Consider the following 17107-nt stretch of genomic DNA (forward strand, 5'->3'; position numbering starts at 1 on the left):
CAGCTCTCATTGGAACATGAGGGCCTCTTTCTATGCAGTCCACATAGGCCTCATCTTGAGAGAGCATGTGAAGATGATCTTTACCTTCCAATGATGGTAAGTATCTTTATCAAGAAAAGGAATCTTGACTCCAACATCTTTCTTGTTCATCTTGCTAAATTGTTTTGATCTTTAAACTCTTTGTAGATTAAGAGTTTTCTCTGATACCAATTGTTAGTCCCTTAACAATATAGCAAGAATTACAGAAGGGGGGTTGAATGGAATTCTTGAACCTTTTTCTTGAAATAAAAATATTCAACTCGATTATAGATATATTTGTTTTGATTAGCACAATACGGAATGTAAACTTAAATGAATCAAAACATAAGTAATTAAAAATAAGAGTCTTTAAAAACTTTCTGGTGGATTTAAACAATTCCACCAGAGATATATATAATATACCGAGAGGACTCTGTGTGCAGAAATGTTCACAGCTGCTTACAAAATGAACTACTGAGTTTACAGGAAATGCTCAAGATTCTGCTTACAAAGATTTCTCTGTTTTTGTGTTTTTCTCAGTTATCTCAGTTATTTTTCTATTTGCTACTCTCTTGGTTTATATAATACCAAGATTACAAAGTCAAAAAGACTGAACAAATATAAAATCTAACAGTCTTAATCTTTGCTGCTTTTTGTCCTCTATTACCCAGTTAATGGGCTTCCACAATGTGTTTGTATGCAACTCGACGGCTGTGTTTCAGCTTTCACTGTTCAACTGATGTTTGAATTCTTGATATGATCATCCGTCGACTTTCAAATCATCCGTCGATGACTTAATTGATCATCCGTCGACTGCTATGTTAAACATCCGTTGATAGTCGTTTGATCATCCGTCGAAGGCTTTGTTGATCATCCGTCGGTAGCTATTTTGGCACTTGACTTCATTTCACTATTACAGAATTACAAGACATTACTTATGTATAATTAATCAACCTATTCTGCATATCTAGTTAAAGTCAACATGACTTATATGCTACTACAGATTCTATACAAAGGTGCATACATCACTGTGCTACAAACTTATTATTACATAAGCTACTCACTCGATGGATAATAAGTTAATCATCCGTCGGGACTATAATGAGTCATCCGTCGGGACTATAATTCTTATCCGTCGAGTGCTACATTATTTCACTAGTAAAATCTACTTAAATGTTTTGTTTAAGTGATCATCAAGTACACAACATATTCACAACAATAAGAATAAAGAATAATCTGAATACTGGAATTTGGAAGTTGAGTCTTTTTGATGTTTACTGCAGATTGCGCAAACTTAGTTACAAATGCAACACAGAGCATATAACCATTTCAAATGTGAGATTGCGGTGTCATTTGAACTTGCATTATCTAGTGTAATAGTGAATATACGATCTAAACCCCATCTTGCAAATAATTCAACCAACATCTTACCAATTGCATCACCTTATGGCTTCCAATTTGGCGAAAGTTTAGAACCTTTTTGCAAATCTTCCAATCTTTATTGATCCAATGAGCCGTAAGGCACATATAATTTATGTTTTGGATTAAAGTTCAAGTATCCGTAGTAAAAGATACTCTTTCGGAAACCAAACTTTTTTTCAATTTCACCAACTCCTCACCATATATCTTTAGACAATCTCTTGCAACCGTCCATCTACTTGGCATCTTAAACCTCGGCTCCACTTCATTCAACAATTATCTAAACCCCTCATGCTCCACACTCCTAAAAGGTTGATTATCTTTAATACACATCAAAGCAACCTTCAATAATCAATATGGACTGAAGTAACTTAGACAGGCCCAGATGATTAAAATTACCGGCCCAAACTTTAAATTTTTAAATTAAATATTATATTTTTATGATATATATTTTATAAAATATATAATATATGTATATATATATTTATTTATTTATTAACATATTATAATAATCGGTTCAGTTACGGTTTTTTCGGTTCGGTTTAACTCCAAAACTGAAATCGAACTTCAAGTAACGGTTCGGTTTTTCGGTTTTAATTCGGTTCGGTTTTTAGCGGTTCAGTTTTGATTGGTTTTTATCGGTTTCGGTTCGGTTTCAGTTTCGTTTCGGTTTTTCTGCTCAGCCCTAACGGTTACCCTCTGTTCATGACATTAGTACCATTTGATTCCTTTTTCAACGATCTATAAGCTGATATCAACCAATTAAACTAATAAACCCTGGGTTAAAAATGCCCAATTTTCATTCAAGAACATTCAAACCAAAATCAAATGTTATTGAACTCCAAATTCATCATATGATATACCAAAATGACCAGAATCAAATTATCTACAACATGCAAGCATCAAATCACACAAACAACATCAAAATCAAAAATTCATATTTAAACCCAAATTAATTCAAAAATAAACAAAATTATTGAAAAATACCTATTGATTCTGCAGTGAAATAGGTTATCGAATCTGATAGTACTCTCCAAGAACTTCATTTTGGTTACTAGAGCATCAAAATCTGACTTCAATAACACCTTCAAATCTTGGTTTAATTCTCAAGAACGTAATGAATTTTAGGGGTTTTCTCTAAAAATTATGTAATTTTACTGTTTGGAAATGATTATCTGTACAAAATAAAATACGGTAAGGGCTATTTATACTTACGGAATATTGGTACCCCGTTGGATCATATTGGATATAAAATATAATACTTAATTAATAAAACCGATCCAATTCGGTTCCGATTTTGGGATAATTATCAAAACCAGGCTTTTTGTAAATACGGTCTTGGTCTCAGCGCTTTGGTTACACGAATTACGAGAAGATAATATAATAGTTTAATCAAAATATCTCGTTTCTCGAAAATATGGGTTTTATCGATTTACCGAAATGAATATTGTATCGAAAATTTTGCGCCGGGACCCGCACGGGTAAAACCGTACTCCGGATCGAAAAAGTCAAAACATGGAAAATGCTCGGAATAATCATATTAGGTTAGAAAGGAACTTTTCCGAGACTTCCGGGTTGTAAAAAATGTAAAAACGGTTGAAGTCGGATGGTTCCCGATTACACAAAATAGTTCATAATTACTCGGAATATAATTTATCAAATCAATAAATCCTTTATAAAATCATATAACAACATAAAAATTAATAGAAAGACATCAAAATTATCTATAATTTATTTTGGACATATAAAAATTAAAATACTCAAATCTTATCACATTTAAACATCCAAACACACATACCACTCAACAGATAATTCACCAAAATTCATATAATAATAACATAATATTTATTTATTGACAAAAATAATTATACGATATATCCAGGATATTACAAAAATCAACTTGATATGGTTTTGATGTGTGCATAAAAATAGAAAGAATCTTTGGTATCTGGATAGTGGTTGCTCAAGGCACATGACTGGAGATTCTACCCTGCTGCCTTTACCTGAACTCAACCTGCCACTACTTCAAGTCAAATCCACCTCAACTCAAAGTGGTCTCCAAGACTAAGCCCAAAGTCAACAAAGATGATGAACTGTTCATTTATGACATCAAGGAATTCACAGATATTAATCTTTTCTTGGATGAACTAGATGAAGTAAGGGGAATTAATGCTTACAACAAGTTGCCAGAAAGATTGGTGTTTAAATACAAGGGAGGCAAGGAGATCACTTGGCCTCTACATATAATTCTCAATGAAGGCTACAATGTCTTGGTAAAAGTATTTTCTGTCATAAAGAAGGACTTTGGATTCACCAAGGTGGCCAAAATAAAAATACTTAACAGAATTCAACAAATCAGACAAAGCTGGAGAGATCCAAATGCACTGCCTAGAGTCTTAACTATCCCATACAATGGTGATACAATGCATTTGAGACCTTATTGGATGATGGAGTTTAGAGATGAAAAAGGGGTCAAAAGATTTATTAGACTTGAAGACCGGCTGTAAATATCTGGCAATGATACACTCAAAGAAATGCAAGAGATGCTGGATCTCAATGATGATAATGAAGCTGAATTCTTTAGACAACTCCAACACCAAATTGAGAAGAATGACAAGAGGCTGGGAAAAAGGACTAGGGATTCAAGGAAAAAGAAGTAATCATCTCAGACTAGAGGAGCACCTTGAAATGACATGTAACTATACTCTACTTTCCTTATTCGAATTTTAATTGGAGCATTTTACCAGTTATCTACTATTTACTATTCTTATTTTGATTAGGGTGTTTTGTTATCATCAAGTCAACCTGAATTTATGCCTATAATTTTATTAGACATAAATTGGGGGAGATTGTTAGGAATATGTTGTAGACTTGATGATAACTTACCAAAACACTCTAAGCAAATAAGCTAAATGATTTTGTAACTATCAACGGATAACCGCTCTTGTTCATCCGTTGATAGAGTATCTTATATTTCAATAAATTTTTGTAGCACATTTCTGTATACTGTATTTACTTAGAGATTTAAAAATTGTTGGAAATTCTAAGTCATATTGACTACTAGAAAGATATGTAAAATAGGCTAGCTAATTGTAAATAGAAGATTCCTTGTAATTTTGTATAAGTGAAAGAGTATCAACTGCTAAGAAAACACTTTCAACGGATAAACTACAAAGCCTCGACGAATGATTCAAGACACTTTCAACGGATAATTTATTAGAAACTCAATGGATAACTCAAGTGAAGTATTAACGGATAATACTAAAGTCTCGACGGATAACAAATTCAAATAGCAGTTGAAAGCGACTTGACAGTCACATGGGTTGATTGTATACAAAAGGAATGTGGCAGCCTGTTTGCAAGTTTCAGAGAACAAAGAAGCATTTCCATTTCCATGCTTAACCGAAGATATTTAAAGATGCTGGATAGAGAGATGAAGCAACATGTGAATATACCTAGATTCTTATTTTTACTGTTTGTCTTATTCATATGTAACTTGGTAGTATATAAACCAAGAGTAGCAAGTTTTTAAGTGTGAAAAATAGGAGGAGAAATAGATAAAGCTACATCTGTTAGGAATTCTCTATGTTCATCTTTGTAAATACTTGTAAGAAGCTGTGTGCATTCTTGCATCACAAAGTTCTCTAATATATATATATATATATGGTGGAAAGTTCAATCCACCAGAAAGTTTTTAAACAGTCTTGTTTATTTACTTTGTGTTTGAATACTTGAATTCTTTTTATCTGCACTACTACATATTCATTCACAGTTATATATTCAAAAGAGTTTTTAAATTTCCAAAAGAAACCAGAATTCTATTCAATCCCTCTTCTGTAATTCTGTTGTTAGATTTTTAGGGAATAACAAGACATTGCCTGTTAGTTATCTCGAAGATGCTGACATGGAGGTAACTCCAATTGTGTGAGCTTTTATTATTTTTATGACATTTGAATGGATTTCTTCGAATGACAATGTGAATCTAATGTAGTCATGTTGGTTATTGAGCACAAGTTGTTCATATTCTCCGGTAAAATGGTGTTAGTGGAATGGAGGATCTCGAGTTAAATGTGTTGGAAAATGTGGGTTTTAACTCTACATTGTCAAGTCATATTTGAGCCATACTTGAGTGAGTGAATGTTGTGTGTGTGCAACAAGTGACGCTTGGAATACGTGTTCTTCCGTGAGAGCTTTCCAAGGCACTTTGAATCACTCAAAATGACCAAGAGATGAATGAGATATGAGTATCTAAGGATCATCCCTTGAAAGTGGAAATGTTGCTAAGAAACCTTATATCCCACGTTAAAATGGAAAAGGGGCTTTCATTACTTTATATAGCACAACACTCTAGTAGTGTCTAAATGTGTTACTAAGGTATTGCTCCATCCTCTACGTGCGCGCAAGGGGATGCAAATCATGGGATTTCGAGGCTAATTCGAAGCTTGTAAAGGCCGCGTGGGCGACGTGCGGACACGAATATAGCAGAAAATTGGTTCATCTAATCACAAACTAGTTTTGCTAATTCATATTTTCACTGGGCTTAATTCATTTTTTGATACAGATAATTATAATTGATATGATAGAATATTAATTCGAGGCAGTTTCAGATTAATAATTAATTAATTCGAGGCGGTTAATTAACTAGTGGAGTAGCACACAAGTTTTGTTATCCTTAAGTCGTATGGTTTATTCATTTAAAACCCTAGCCGCTCTCTCTCTTCTCTTTTCTATGATGATAATCTTCTTTTTAGTTTCAAACTCGCTGATAGTGACGATCTGCTTCACTGCAACTCATTTTATCCTCGGAGGCGATTCGCTCACACATACAGTGAGGGCTAATACATTTTAAAAAGACAGTCACGCACTACACTCGGGTTTTTTGGTTCCTGTCTCCTCTTTCTTTGCTTTCTTTCACTGTTTTAAACGTGATATCTTATTCACACACACGAACACAATTGTTATTATTACAACTTGTATTTCGCAGATTGCGCAACACAATGACCTTTAAGTTTGTTGTGCCCAGAACAACTGTGGACTATGTTTTGGTATTATCATACATAAACAAATTTAAACTAGATCCTGGTTCGAAATATTGCCTACATAAAAACTCATGTATCTTGTAATTACCATTGTTTCACGTCCTATCTGTCCCTCTAATTTTCTACTGATATTAGCAGCCCTACATCTATTGAAATTATTCTTTCTGTCTGTGCAAAATTGACAAATGCAGCTAATTAGGCTAAATAATTAGTTAATTAAAAATTAAAATATCCTCTGGAGAAGTTATATGAAAATCTTACATCTGACAAATATGCCAAAAACTACTTGAAGAAATTCAGCCACATAGCCTTCAAGATTATTGTTTTTGCCAGCCCTTCTGCAGTTTTTTCGACTCCAGCTTCACCAAGAAGAACAGAATTACATTTAGTTTCAGGAAGATCTATGCAGAGTTGGGCCAAAGCACTTTCGTTAAAGAAAAAGGGAAACAATTTGATTGTCTTCTCCTTGTCAAATACACTTCTATAATCTTTCTGTATCCCATAACTCTTTTTACAACCTTGCAGCACTATTCGAGTTGAAATTTTTGGAACTACATTGTTCTAGACTTGGGCACTCGACTGTAAATAAGGCCCCGTTTGATAACTCTTACTGATATCTAAATCAAGACTGATAGAGTCTAATGGTTAGTTCCAGTTTTTGCATCTAGTTAGTTCTGCAATCTCCATATGTTCATAACTAGAAAACGTCTCATAAGTTGCTTTAGACTCGATAATAAAGTTACGAGATCCACACAGAACACGTTTACCATTGAAGTAGATTTTCAGATACAAAAAGATAGGAACAAGATGAAATAAAATTTTGATTTTTACAGGAAGATAAAATTCATTCCCTTGACCAAATATTCTTGATAATCTTCAAGTAGCCCCCTGTTTCCCCCTGCACAACACATTGAAAATGTCGTTACATATAACATATCAGATGCATATAATCTGCACACATAGAATTTCAGAAAATCTAACAATACTAAATACAATTGCAGGCATTTACTTTTTTGGTGAAGAAAATGAAATCAACTTCTTGAGCTTGGAGGAGTTGGGAGACTTTTTGGTAGAATGTACTGCATCGTCTTCATATGTCTTAGGACGGATTGCTCCGTCTCCATATGCCTTAAACAGTTTCTCCCTCACAACCTTCCGGTAAATGAAAGCAGCTCCTCTGAACTGTGGCAATACCATCCATGCCACAAATATTAATTTTACGTCGTACCATATTGGAATCCTGCAGTATCATAACCAAATTAACATTGCATATTCATAATCATACCCTATAGCAAGTTAAGCAACTGCACAACACAAAAAAAGCCCCTTAAAATTAGATTTGAGACTATTGTTTGCGAATCCTAATGATATCGAGTAGCACTATATCATTACCATTCCAAGACAGGTTCTAATAGCATTTCGAGGAGAGTGAGGAAGGAATAGAGGATCCAGTATGCAAGCCACTGCTCATCATCCAGCTTTGTGGTCGTTTCCATTGCTAATACTGACGCATATCTAATAATCCATCACGAAGCAAAAAAAAAAAATCAATCTTCCGTTTTAATAAACTGATCATTTTTTGTAGGAAAGTGCTTGGTGTACAGGATTGTGTAATGATATGTGATGGGTTTTAATTGGAATGAACCCCTGTATTTACATCAACAAGCCCGATTAAGACATCCTACTTCAATTGTCATATCATTCTGTACAAATTTTTTGTACACAATTCAGTACACCAAACACTACTCTTTTTTGTAATATGTGATCATGAATTATACAACAAACCAAAAAAAAGATACTCGCTCAAGTGGTAAGGACATATATCTCTCGTCTTTCTAACTTATACTCTAGCTCATCCCGGAATTATTAGAGCAGATACTCATTTGTAAGACATATAACCCTAATTATTCAAAAAACAAAAGAAAAACAAGGGATCATGAAGGGCTTACAGGGGATACATCAACATGGTGGCTGGCCTGCATGTAGATCATAGAATGAGTACAAACAAGTACAGATAGAAAGACTAATAATCCACGACAGAATCCGATACGTAAGATTAGAACATACCCGGCTAGGGTGTGGACATAAGTGACCAGAGTCCATAGACGGCTTCCGGCCATTTGATCAGATTTTGACTTAATGATACGAGAAATGATCTTGGTAAACCCGTCCTGATTTAGATGAGCCGGTTATTTAACAAGTTTCGCAATATCATATGTACTTGTCCGGTACTTGAATTTTTATGCAAGTATCATGAAGGCAGAGCTGATGAGATAGAAGAAGTGAAGATGAAGATCATATGAATGGATATAACGTTTGGCCGGCAGGGTTTATGACGTACTTCATAGTTATTGAAACAATGGCCTTGCTATGAAAGAGTTGAAAACAATGAAGAATGGACAAATCAGCTGTACGTTCAGCCGTACAGGTGTTAACAAATTTTAGATTAGGAACCGACAGTTGTATTTTTTAAATGTTGATTAAGTGGAGTCGTGTTAATATTACTCATCAATATACACGTAATACGTCGATTGAGAAAAACATCTCTTTCAAAGACTTTTATATATTAATTTTTCTATGCTATGTCGGGTGGGCATACACTAAAAAAATTTATATCGGTTTTTGATATTCACATATGTATGATGTTTTTATTAATATTGTAAATGGTATTCATTTTTTTGGTGATATCGAGTATTTATTCTTTTGACTTAATCGAATATTATTGTTTCATGTTATAAATATGAAATTTTTATTTTTTTAATTAAATATTTGGGTCAGCTTTCGCGCTTTAATCAATTTTGAAGAGTGCTAACAAAATCTCGCATCACAATGATCACTACTTAAATCTAATCTGTGTATTCACCTAGAATCGAAACCGTAACCCTTGCTTTCAAGTATATTTTGCATGCTTATGAGTGTGACCCCTGCTAATTCCCAGTCTATTTTGCATGCTTGATCAGCAGTTTATAATCCCAATAATATTTGTTGGATATACTCCCTCTCTGTTTTTTTTATTTGTCGTTTTGATTTTTGCACGTATTTCAATGTGATTTGACCGGTTAGTTAGCAATATGATTTTAAAAATTTTGTTTTTATGAATTAAAATATAAGTTTGTCTACTTTTATTTACAAAAAGAAAAATTTATTAAATGATAATTTTAATTAGCCAGTTAAATGACATTGAAATATGTGAAAAAATAAAAGTGACAAATAAAAAAAACAGAGAGAACGTGTATAAGACTTTTATTTAACTATGTTGGCTTGTAGGATGCCTGTAACTCCCGGAGCTGATTAGTAATTAGTAATTAGTGTTGGTTAAATTGTTGTCTTAAGATATTAAATGTACTCCTATTTTTTTTTACTTCGTAGGTTTTTTTTTGGTCTTTAAATATTTAAAATTGTTTTGTAACTTTGTTATTAGTCCGTCTTGTAACCCGAGCTGAATTGATTTTAACAAATCGAATATTTTTAAATCCAAATCATATCGATTATTGTAGTTCGAATGAATATACAAGATTTCGGTTCCGATTTTATCCGATCGTACCGATTTATATTTACCCGCCTCTCCATCAATCTCGAGATATGCCTATAGGCTCATGTGAGATCTTGATTCTATCTAATCTATAATTAAAAATCCACTAAACACCGTGGAAAAATAAATATCAAAACCACCACTCAATCATATCTATTTTTTGCGTGTAACTTATGATCAAAATTAACCCTCATTTTCCCTCCCACCCAAAAATGTGGTTGAGCTGAAATTTCCATTTCTTCTACTAATCCAATCAACATTCACACGTTTTACTAGTCTTTTTTTTTGCCTTTTCAAATATTTCCATCAACTATCAGCTAATAACCAACCTATTCACTTATAAAATTTGACCATCTCATTACATTTCAACAATGGCTTTAATGAACAATGCTGCTACATATTTGAATCCAGAGCATTGCTGTAAGCCCAAGCAGAACAATATGTGCACGGCCATGCAGATTTTAAGACCTGATTCCTTTCGGATTTTACGGAATCCGATGGTATCGGGTCCACGGTTGATGGTAAAGGCCAGTGGTAAAAGTTCTAAGAGCATTGACATGATCAATGGGAAAAAGGTTAATGGAATTCATGTGAATGGTGGGAGTTCACAGCTAGGACAAAAAAGATTTTGCGAAATCCTGAAAGATGATGACGAGGAGCCCGAGAAGACGTGTCTTCCAGGTGGCAGATTTTTAGAAGGTCGCCTGGTTTTTCGACAAACATTTGTTATCAGGTCCTATGAAATTGGCCCTGATAAGACTGCTACCATGGAAACTTTGATGAATTTACTTCAGGTTGGTTTCCTTGATTAATTTTTTCTCGCTTTTAGTACTCGATAAAAATAGGTCGATTTGAAAACATAAAATCAAGGTAAATTTACGTTGTTGTAGAAGTAATGATTAGTGCACAAATACATGGTGAATAGATGGTTACAGCCATCGCTTGTCAGGGACCATGACCCTTTACAATAATGACTCGGATAAGTGCACCATGTGTTTCGTTTCATATGTAATATTTTAGTTACTGAAACCACATTAACTAATTTACTTCAGGTTGGTTTTCTTGATTAAATTTTTCTCGCTTTTAGTACTCGATAAAAATAGGTCTGATTTGTGAAACATAAAATCAAGGTAAATTTACGTTGTTGTAGAAGTAATGATTAGTGCACAAATACACGGTGAATAGATGGTTACAGCCATCGCTTGTCAGGGATCAGGACCCTTTAGAATAATGACTCGGATAAGTCCACCTTGTGTTTCGTTTCATATGTAATATTTTAGTTATTGAAACCACATTAACTAATTTACTTCAGGTTGGTTTCCTTGATTAAATTTTTCTCGCTTTTAGTACTCGATAAAAATAGGTCGATTTGGAATCATAAAATCAAGGTAAATTTACGTTGTTGTAGAAGTAATGATTAGTGCACAAATACACGGTGAATAGATGGTTACAACCATCGCTTGTCAGGGATCAGGACCCTTTAGAATAATGACTCGGATAAGTCCACCTCGTGTTTCGTTTCATATGTAATATTTTAGTTATTGAAACCACATTAACCAATTTACTTCAGGTTGGTTTCCTTGATTAAATTTTTCTCGTTTTTAGTACTCGATAAAAATAGGTCGATTTGGAATCATAAAATCAAGGTAAATTTACGTTGTTGTAGAAGTAATGATTAGTGCACAAATATATGGCGGACAAATGGTTACATCCATCGCTTGCTTGTCAGGGACCAGGACCCTGTGTTTCTTTTCATATGTAATATTTTAGTTACCGAAACCACATTAACTAATTTACTTCATGTTGGTTTCCTTGATTAAATTTTTCTGGCTTTTAGTACTCGATAAAAATAGGTCGATTTGAAAACATAAAATCAAGGTAAATTTACGTTGTTGTAGAAGTAATGATTACTGCACAGATATATGACGGACAGATGGTTACAGTCATCGCTTGTCAGGGACCAGGACCCTTTAGAATAATGACTCGGATAAGTCCACTCTGGGTTTCGTATCTTATGTAATGTTTTAGTTACTGGAACCACATTAACTAATTTACTGAATGCAGGAGACAGCTCTTAATCATGTTCGGAGATCAGGTCTTGCTGGGAATGGATTTGGAGCAACTCATGAGATGAGCCTGAGGAAACTTATTTGGGTTGTTACTCGCATTAACATCCAGGTCGACAAATACAGCTCCTGGTAATCATTCAAATTAGCATAGATTAGGACACTAAATTTGTTAAAACTGCTAGCATAACTTAACACTGTCAAAGCTAATAATTGGTAACAGGGGAGATGTTATTGAGATTGATACATGGGTTGATGCGGCAGGAAAGAATGGTATGCGTAGAGACTGGATCATACGCGATTTTAACTCTCAAAAGATCATTACCAGAGCTACAAGGTACTAGTAATTAACATCTGCAATACCTTAATTCAATAATATTGTTAAATTCTCATGCTATATACTCAATGTGTACACTTACTAATCTCTGCTCTGGCATGTAGTACATGGGTCATAATGAATAGAGAAACAAGGAGGCTGAGTAAAATTCCTGAAGAAGTAAAGCGAGAAGTTGAACCATTTCATTTGAACAGAGTAGCAATTGCAGTGGAAGATATCGATTCTGAGAAGATCGAAAAACTTAACAATGACACTGCTGATAGAATTAAATCTGGTCTAGCTGTAAGTGCAATTAACAGACATCCAAAGTTTTAAACCACATAGTTCTTGTCTCCTCAAATATGTATACTTATTAATCTGACATGTTTTTTCTTCTCTAATCTTTATCCAGCCAAGATGGAGCGACATGGATGCTAATCAACATGTAAATAATGTCAAATACATCGGATGGATTCTCGAGGTATATACATCTCCATTAGACGAACACCAGTGACAATTCTTGATGTTTTCGTTGAATAGCATAAGCTTATGTCAGGGCCATTCTCGGACACCTTAAGTTTTTATATCAGATGGTTCCTTAACAGAAGTTGAATTTTTTCTTTCTGATCTATCTGATCTAAAATTGAACAACTTCACCACAACTGATTTAACATAAACCTAATGTCGATACATGAATTACTAAATCGCAGAGTGTACCAATGCATGTGCTAGAAGATTACAATCTGAGCAGCTTGACGCTGGAGTATAGGAGAGAATGCAGGCAATCCAACATGCTAGACTCCTTGACAAGTATGAAAACACTGTCTTCCAACCAAACTAATTCAGACACACTTCAAACTAAGTCTAGTACCAGTAGTGAAAATAATCGAACTTCAGAAAAACTAAAGTGCACACACTTGCTTCGTATGGAGACCGATCATGCAGAGATTGTCCGAGCAAGATCAACATGGCAACCAAAACAACATCCCTCAATGTAGGAACTCTGGAATCAAGTTTATTCATGCTGGTCTTTTTGTTTGATTTTCGAGGAATTTCTGTATTCATTGTTGTAGTTTTCATACAAGAACAAGACTGGGATAAATTGATTGTTGATCCATTTTTAAATATTAAGATGGCCAGTTTGAGTGTAGTCCTATATATCATAATCGACATTGTTTTTTTGTTGATCGAATAAAATAGCAAAAGTTGAATAATTTGATGCCCTTGGACAATATTATAAAAATCGGAAATCGGAAGAGATGTACTGATTTAGAATTAATCGGAGAATCGGAAATTAATCAGAAGGATTAATTTGAGAAAAAAACGGATGCATTTATATTTTAAATTATATTTAACTTTATATCCTTATTTTAGTAGTAATTTATAAGTTAATATATATTTATCATATTATATATTTTATTATAATTTTAAATTTAATTGAAATTCTACAATATATATAAATAATTTATTTGTAATATACGATCAAGAAAAATATATAACGATCAATCAGATATCAAAAATCGGATCAATTACGTGACTTTCAGAATATTAGTCGAAAATTAATCATCAAAATCAGAAATTTTTAGAAACATGCCCTCTTAACATAGCATTTAAATTTCAAATTCTCGCACCGGAATATCTAGGACTCTGGACCTATGGAGCAGTGTTACATAGGGAAAAGGCCCAAATTCGAATTTTATAGATTTGGGCCGGTAGTCAAGAAAAAAATCTCAAGTAAGCCCAAATATAGCTTTTCAAATTAAAATTAATACCATACTCGGCCTACTGGGCCACTGGCTGCCATTCAAGATTTATGAAACACCAGGGCTAAAATCCATGACACGAATGAGGCCATCTATACCACAAGAAGCAACAAAAGTAAACCAATTTTTCTGTAATAAATAAAATAAAATAACTTGAACAAAAAATTGTTACAGCAACAAAAGTCAAGATAAGTAAATTCAGATATCAACAAAGTATGTAATCATACGATAATGAAAAGGAAACGTAAGTATTGAACGTGAATTGGATTAGTAATATAATCTAATTGTGATTTTTGAGGTCGAAAATTCAAATCTTGAGAAATAGGCGAGAGGAGGATTACATATCTTTTTTTGAATAATTAAGCTTATCCGCTTATGTAACTTATAAATGAATATATTAAATTTATTATAAATTTCGGGATAACTGATAATCGAATCCAAAAACTGACAAGATAAAAAATAAATTCTTACGTACTTTAAACCTTTTATAAAATATATTTGACTATTTTTTTTTTAAATTTTGTTTCCTCTAGATAAAGATATAATATTCAATTTTTTATGTAAAAAAAAAAATTTAAAAATAAATTACGAGACTATACTTTATAATAGTCTTATAATGCGTGTCAATCATAAAAAACTGTAAAAATATGATTGGGACAGAAGGAGTACCATTTAAGTTATCTTACCATGCTCAGAAAAATAGTAATTTAAAATTAAGAAAAATATATTATTTGTTTTCGTAATTATATTTTGTTGGATTATTTGGACTTCACTCGCGAGTAAAACATGAAGAGGGTGAGAATACATGTGAGCTAAAAGTGGCAAGAAAATAAGAAATGATTGAGAATTACCATCGCAATAATTAAAACTTTGGATCTCGGAAATCTTACAAAATAAATTTACTTTTCCGCATTGTCAGTACTCATGTTTTATTCCGTTTCCAATTGATAACATTTTTAAATTCACTTACCGTCAAAATTGTTCAAATAATACAATTTTAGTTTCTGTATTTTTCTTATCTTTTACTTATTCATTGTACCCTTTAAACAGAAACGGACCCATCCTGTCTTTCATCCATGTTTCATTTTGCTGTATATCTATACTTATTTACCTCCGGAGAATGGGGATTAGGATTAGTACATTGTACCGCGATCGTAAAAATCGGTAATCGGTTTATCTATTGATTACTGTCTCCATCTCATTTTAATTGTCACATTTGATTTTGACCCAGTTAAATTGACTGAAATTTGACCGAAGTTTATTAATATTTTATAATTAAACAAAATAAAAAAATTATATCATCAGAAGGTATATATAATTTTTAGTTTTTTGAAATAATATAAGAGTAATGTTTAATACTTGGTAAAAAATTAGTCAATTTGAACTCTATAAAAGGAAATGTGACAAGTAAAATGGGATAAAGGGAGTAGGAATTAGTTAATGTATCAAGAACTAATTGAAAAAATGCTAGTATTGTAATATTATTAAATATATTAACCTTATTTATTATAAAATTTACAAGGGCTTTTTTGAAAAATACCCAAGTCTAGTTTTATTTTTTTTTTGCAAAAATACTGTTATTTTTTAAAAAAATTTGTAAAAATATTATTTTCCAAATTCTTTTTGCAAAAATACGTTTTTTTGGCAACTGAAATCAATTGAATACAAAATTTGACGAGTTTCTCCAACCTCATGCAACCTCAAATGCAACCAAAAAAACTCCATTCAACTAATTGCATATTTGGTTAATTTTGATTGATTCCGTATTTTTTGCAAAAAATTTCAGAAGATAGTAAAATCGCAAAAAAAATAGTACTTTTGGTAAATTCTCTAAATACAATTCAAAACCAATTCATAAAGACTAATTCAAATTTTAAAAACTAAATTGATCAAATATTTTTAAAAATTAATCAGAAATTAATCGAGTATTTTTTTTAAAAAAAAATACTGCTTAGGTCTCAGAAGTATATCCATCTTGTCAGTAAATAAATGAATTGTGTACTATACTACTATTTAGTCATTGTTTTGGACAAATAATAATAATAGAAGGCAAGAGCCGTAATAAATCAGGGACTGAAAAATACAGGGAGGTCACGAGGGAATCAAACTCGTAATATTCCGGACCCCATGTGTAAATGGATCCCACTAAACTAGATAAACCGATATATTTGCCATGGCCGAGTTAGAAAGCTTAAAGTACAACGAATTTCAAAATTAGCCCGTATTTATAAATTACTAATTGTTGGGAGAGTAATTTGGTAATAACATCCCGAGTACATATCGGCAAAAATAATTTTATTTATCCTTGATTTTTCGAGTACAAGAACGGATATTATTCGTTTCAATTTCTGTATCACCACTGCAACTCCAAGTTCGCCTGCCGGAGTGGGTGGAGAGATGTGACCTTTTTTGGGATTGAGTTTGCAAGGTTTCCGGGCACGGGAGATGCACTAAGTCCTACACGGCCGTGGGGATGCCCAAAAATGCCTATTATTCCACTTTCTACATGATCATCGTAGAATAAAGTGCGAATCAATATTTTCCGAACCTTGCATAGTACCTACATATCCTATATTTATAGGAATCAAGTCCTATGTAGTTCTTAGGTTTATGACTCCTTTACTTGATGAGAAATCCACATTTTGATAATCCATTCCATGTGCCCAAAGTTAATCTAACTGTTTTCAAGTGAGGTTTTGGTGTCCAAGTGTGGCTGGACACTAGAAATCTAATTTAATCCACAACCGAGACATGATTATCACTAAGCCATGTATTTATCCTTTAATTCTTATTATTTACCACGTTTATAGTGATATAATTATATTAAAATCCATTTCAAGAAGATAGGAGCCGTTCTCCTTTGTTTTAGGAGGTACATTCCTAATTTAACACTGATTCTGCAATATCCTTTTTAGCCATCCAGGTGCTTCCAACACCTCACCTGTCCATTTAGG

General features: G+C 33.0%; 2 protein-coding genes across 2 annotated transcripts; one reads left to right on the forward strand and one right to left on the reverse strand.

Moving 5' to 3' along the window:
* Positions 1–7223: 7223 nt before the first annotated feature.
* Positions 7224–8921, reverse strand: LOC141689297 (HVA22-like protein e). The gene is made up of 5 exons (XM_074493549.1): positions 8544–8921; positions 8426–8452; positions 7869–7991; positions 7486–7716; positions 7224–7374 (listed from the first exon to the last, which is right to left on the reverse strand). Exons 1-5 carry the CDS (start codon positions 8594–8596, stop codon positions 7353–7355), a joined length of 456 nt encoding a protein of 151 aa, XP_074349650.1. The 5' UTR covers positions 8597–8921; the 3' UTR covers positions 7224–7352.
* A 1385-nt stretch (positions 8922–10306) lies between these two features.
* On the forward strand, positions 10307–13571 carry LOC141692680 (palmitoyl-acyl carrier protein thioesterase, chloroplastic-like). The gene is made up of 6 exons (XM_074497594.1): positions 10307–10802; positions 12073–12206; positions 12298–12411; positions 12516–12693; positions 12803–12871; positions 13101–13571. The coding sequence occupies exons 1-6, from the start codon at positions 10380–10382 to the stop codon at positions 13386–13388; spliced, it is 1206 nt and encodes a 401-aa protein (XP_074353695.1). The 5' UTR covers positions 10307–10379; the 3' UTR covers positions 13389–13571.
* Positions 13572–17107: the final 3536 nt, after the last annotated feature.

This window comes from Apium graveolens, chromosome 10 (genome assembly GCF_009905375.1).
Source record: "Apium graveolens cultivar Ventura chromosome 10, ASM990537v1, whole genome shotgun sequence".
NCBI classification, from domain to species: domain Eukaryota; kingdom Viridiplantae; phylum Streptophyta; class Magnoliopsida; order Apiales; family Apiaceae; genus Apium; species Apium graveolens.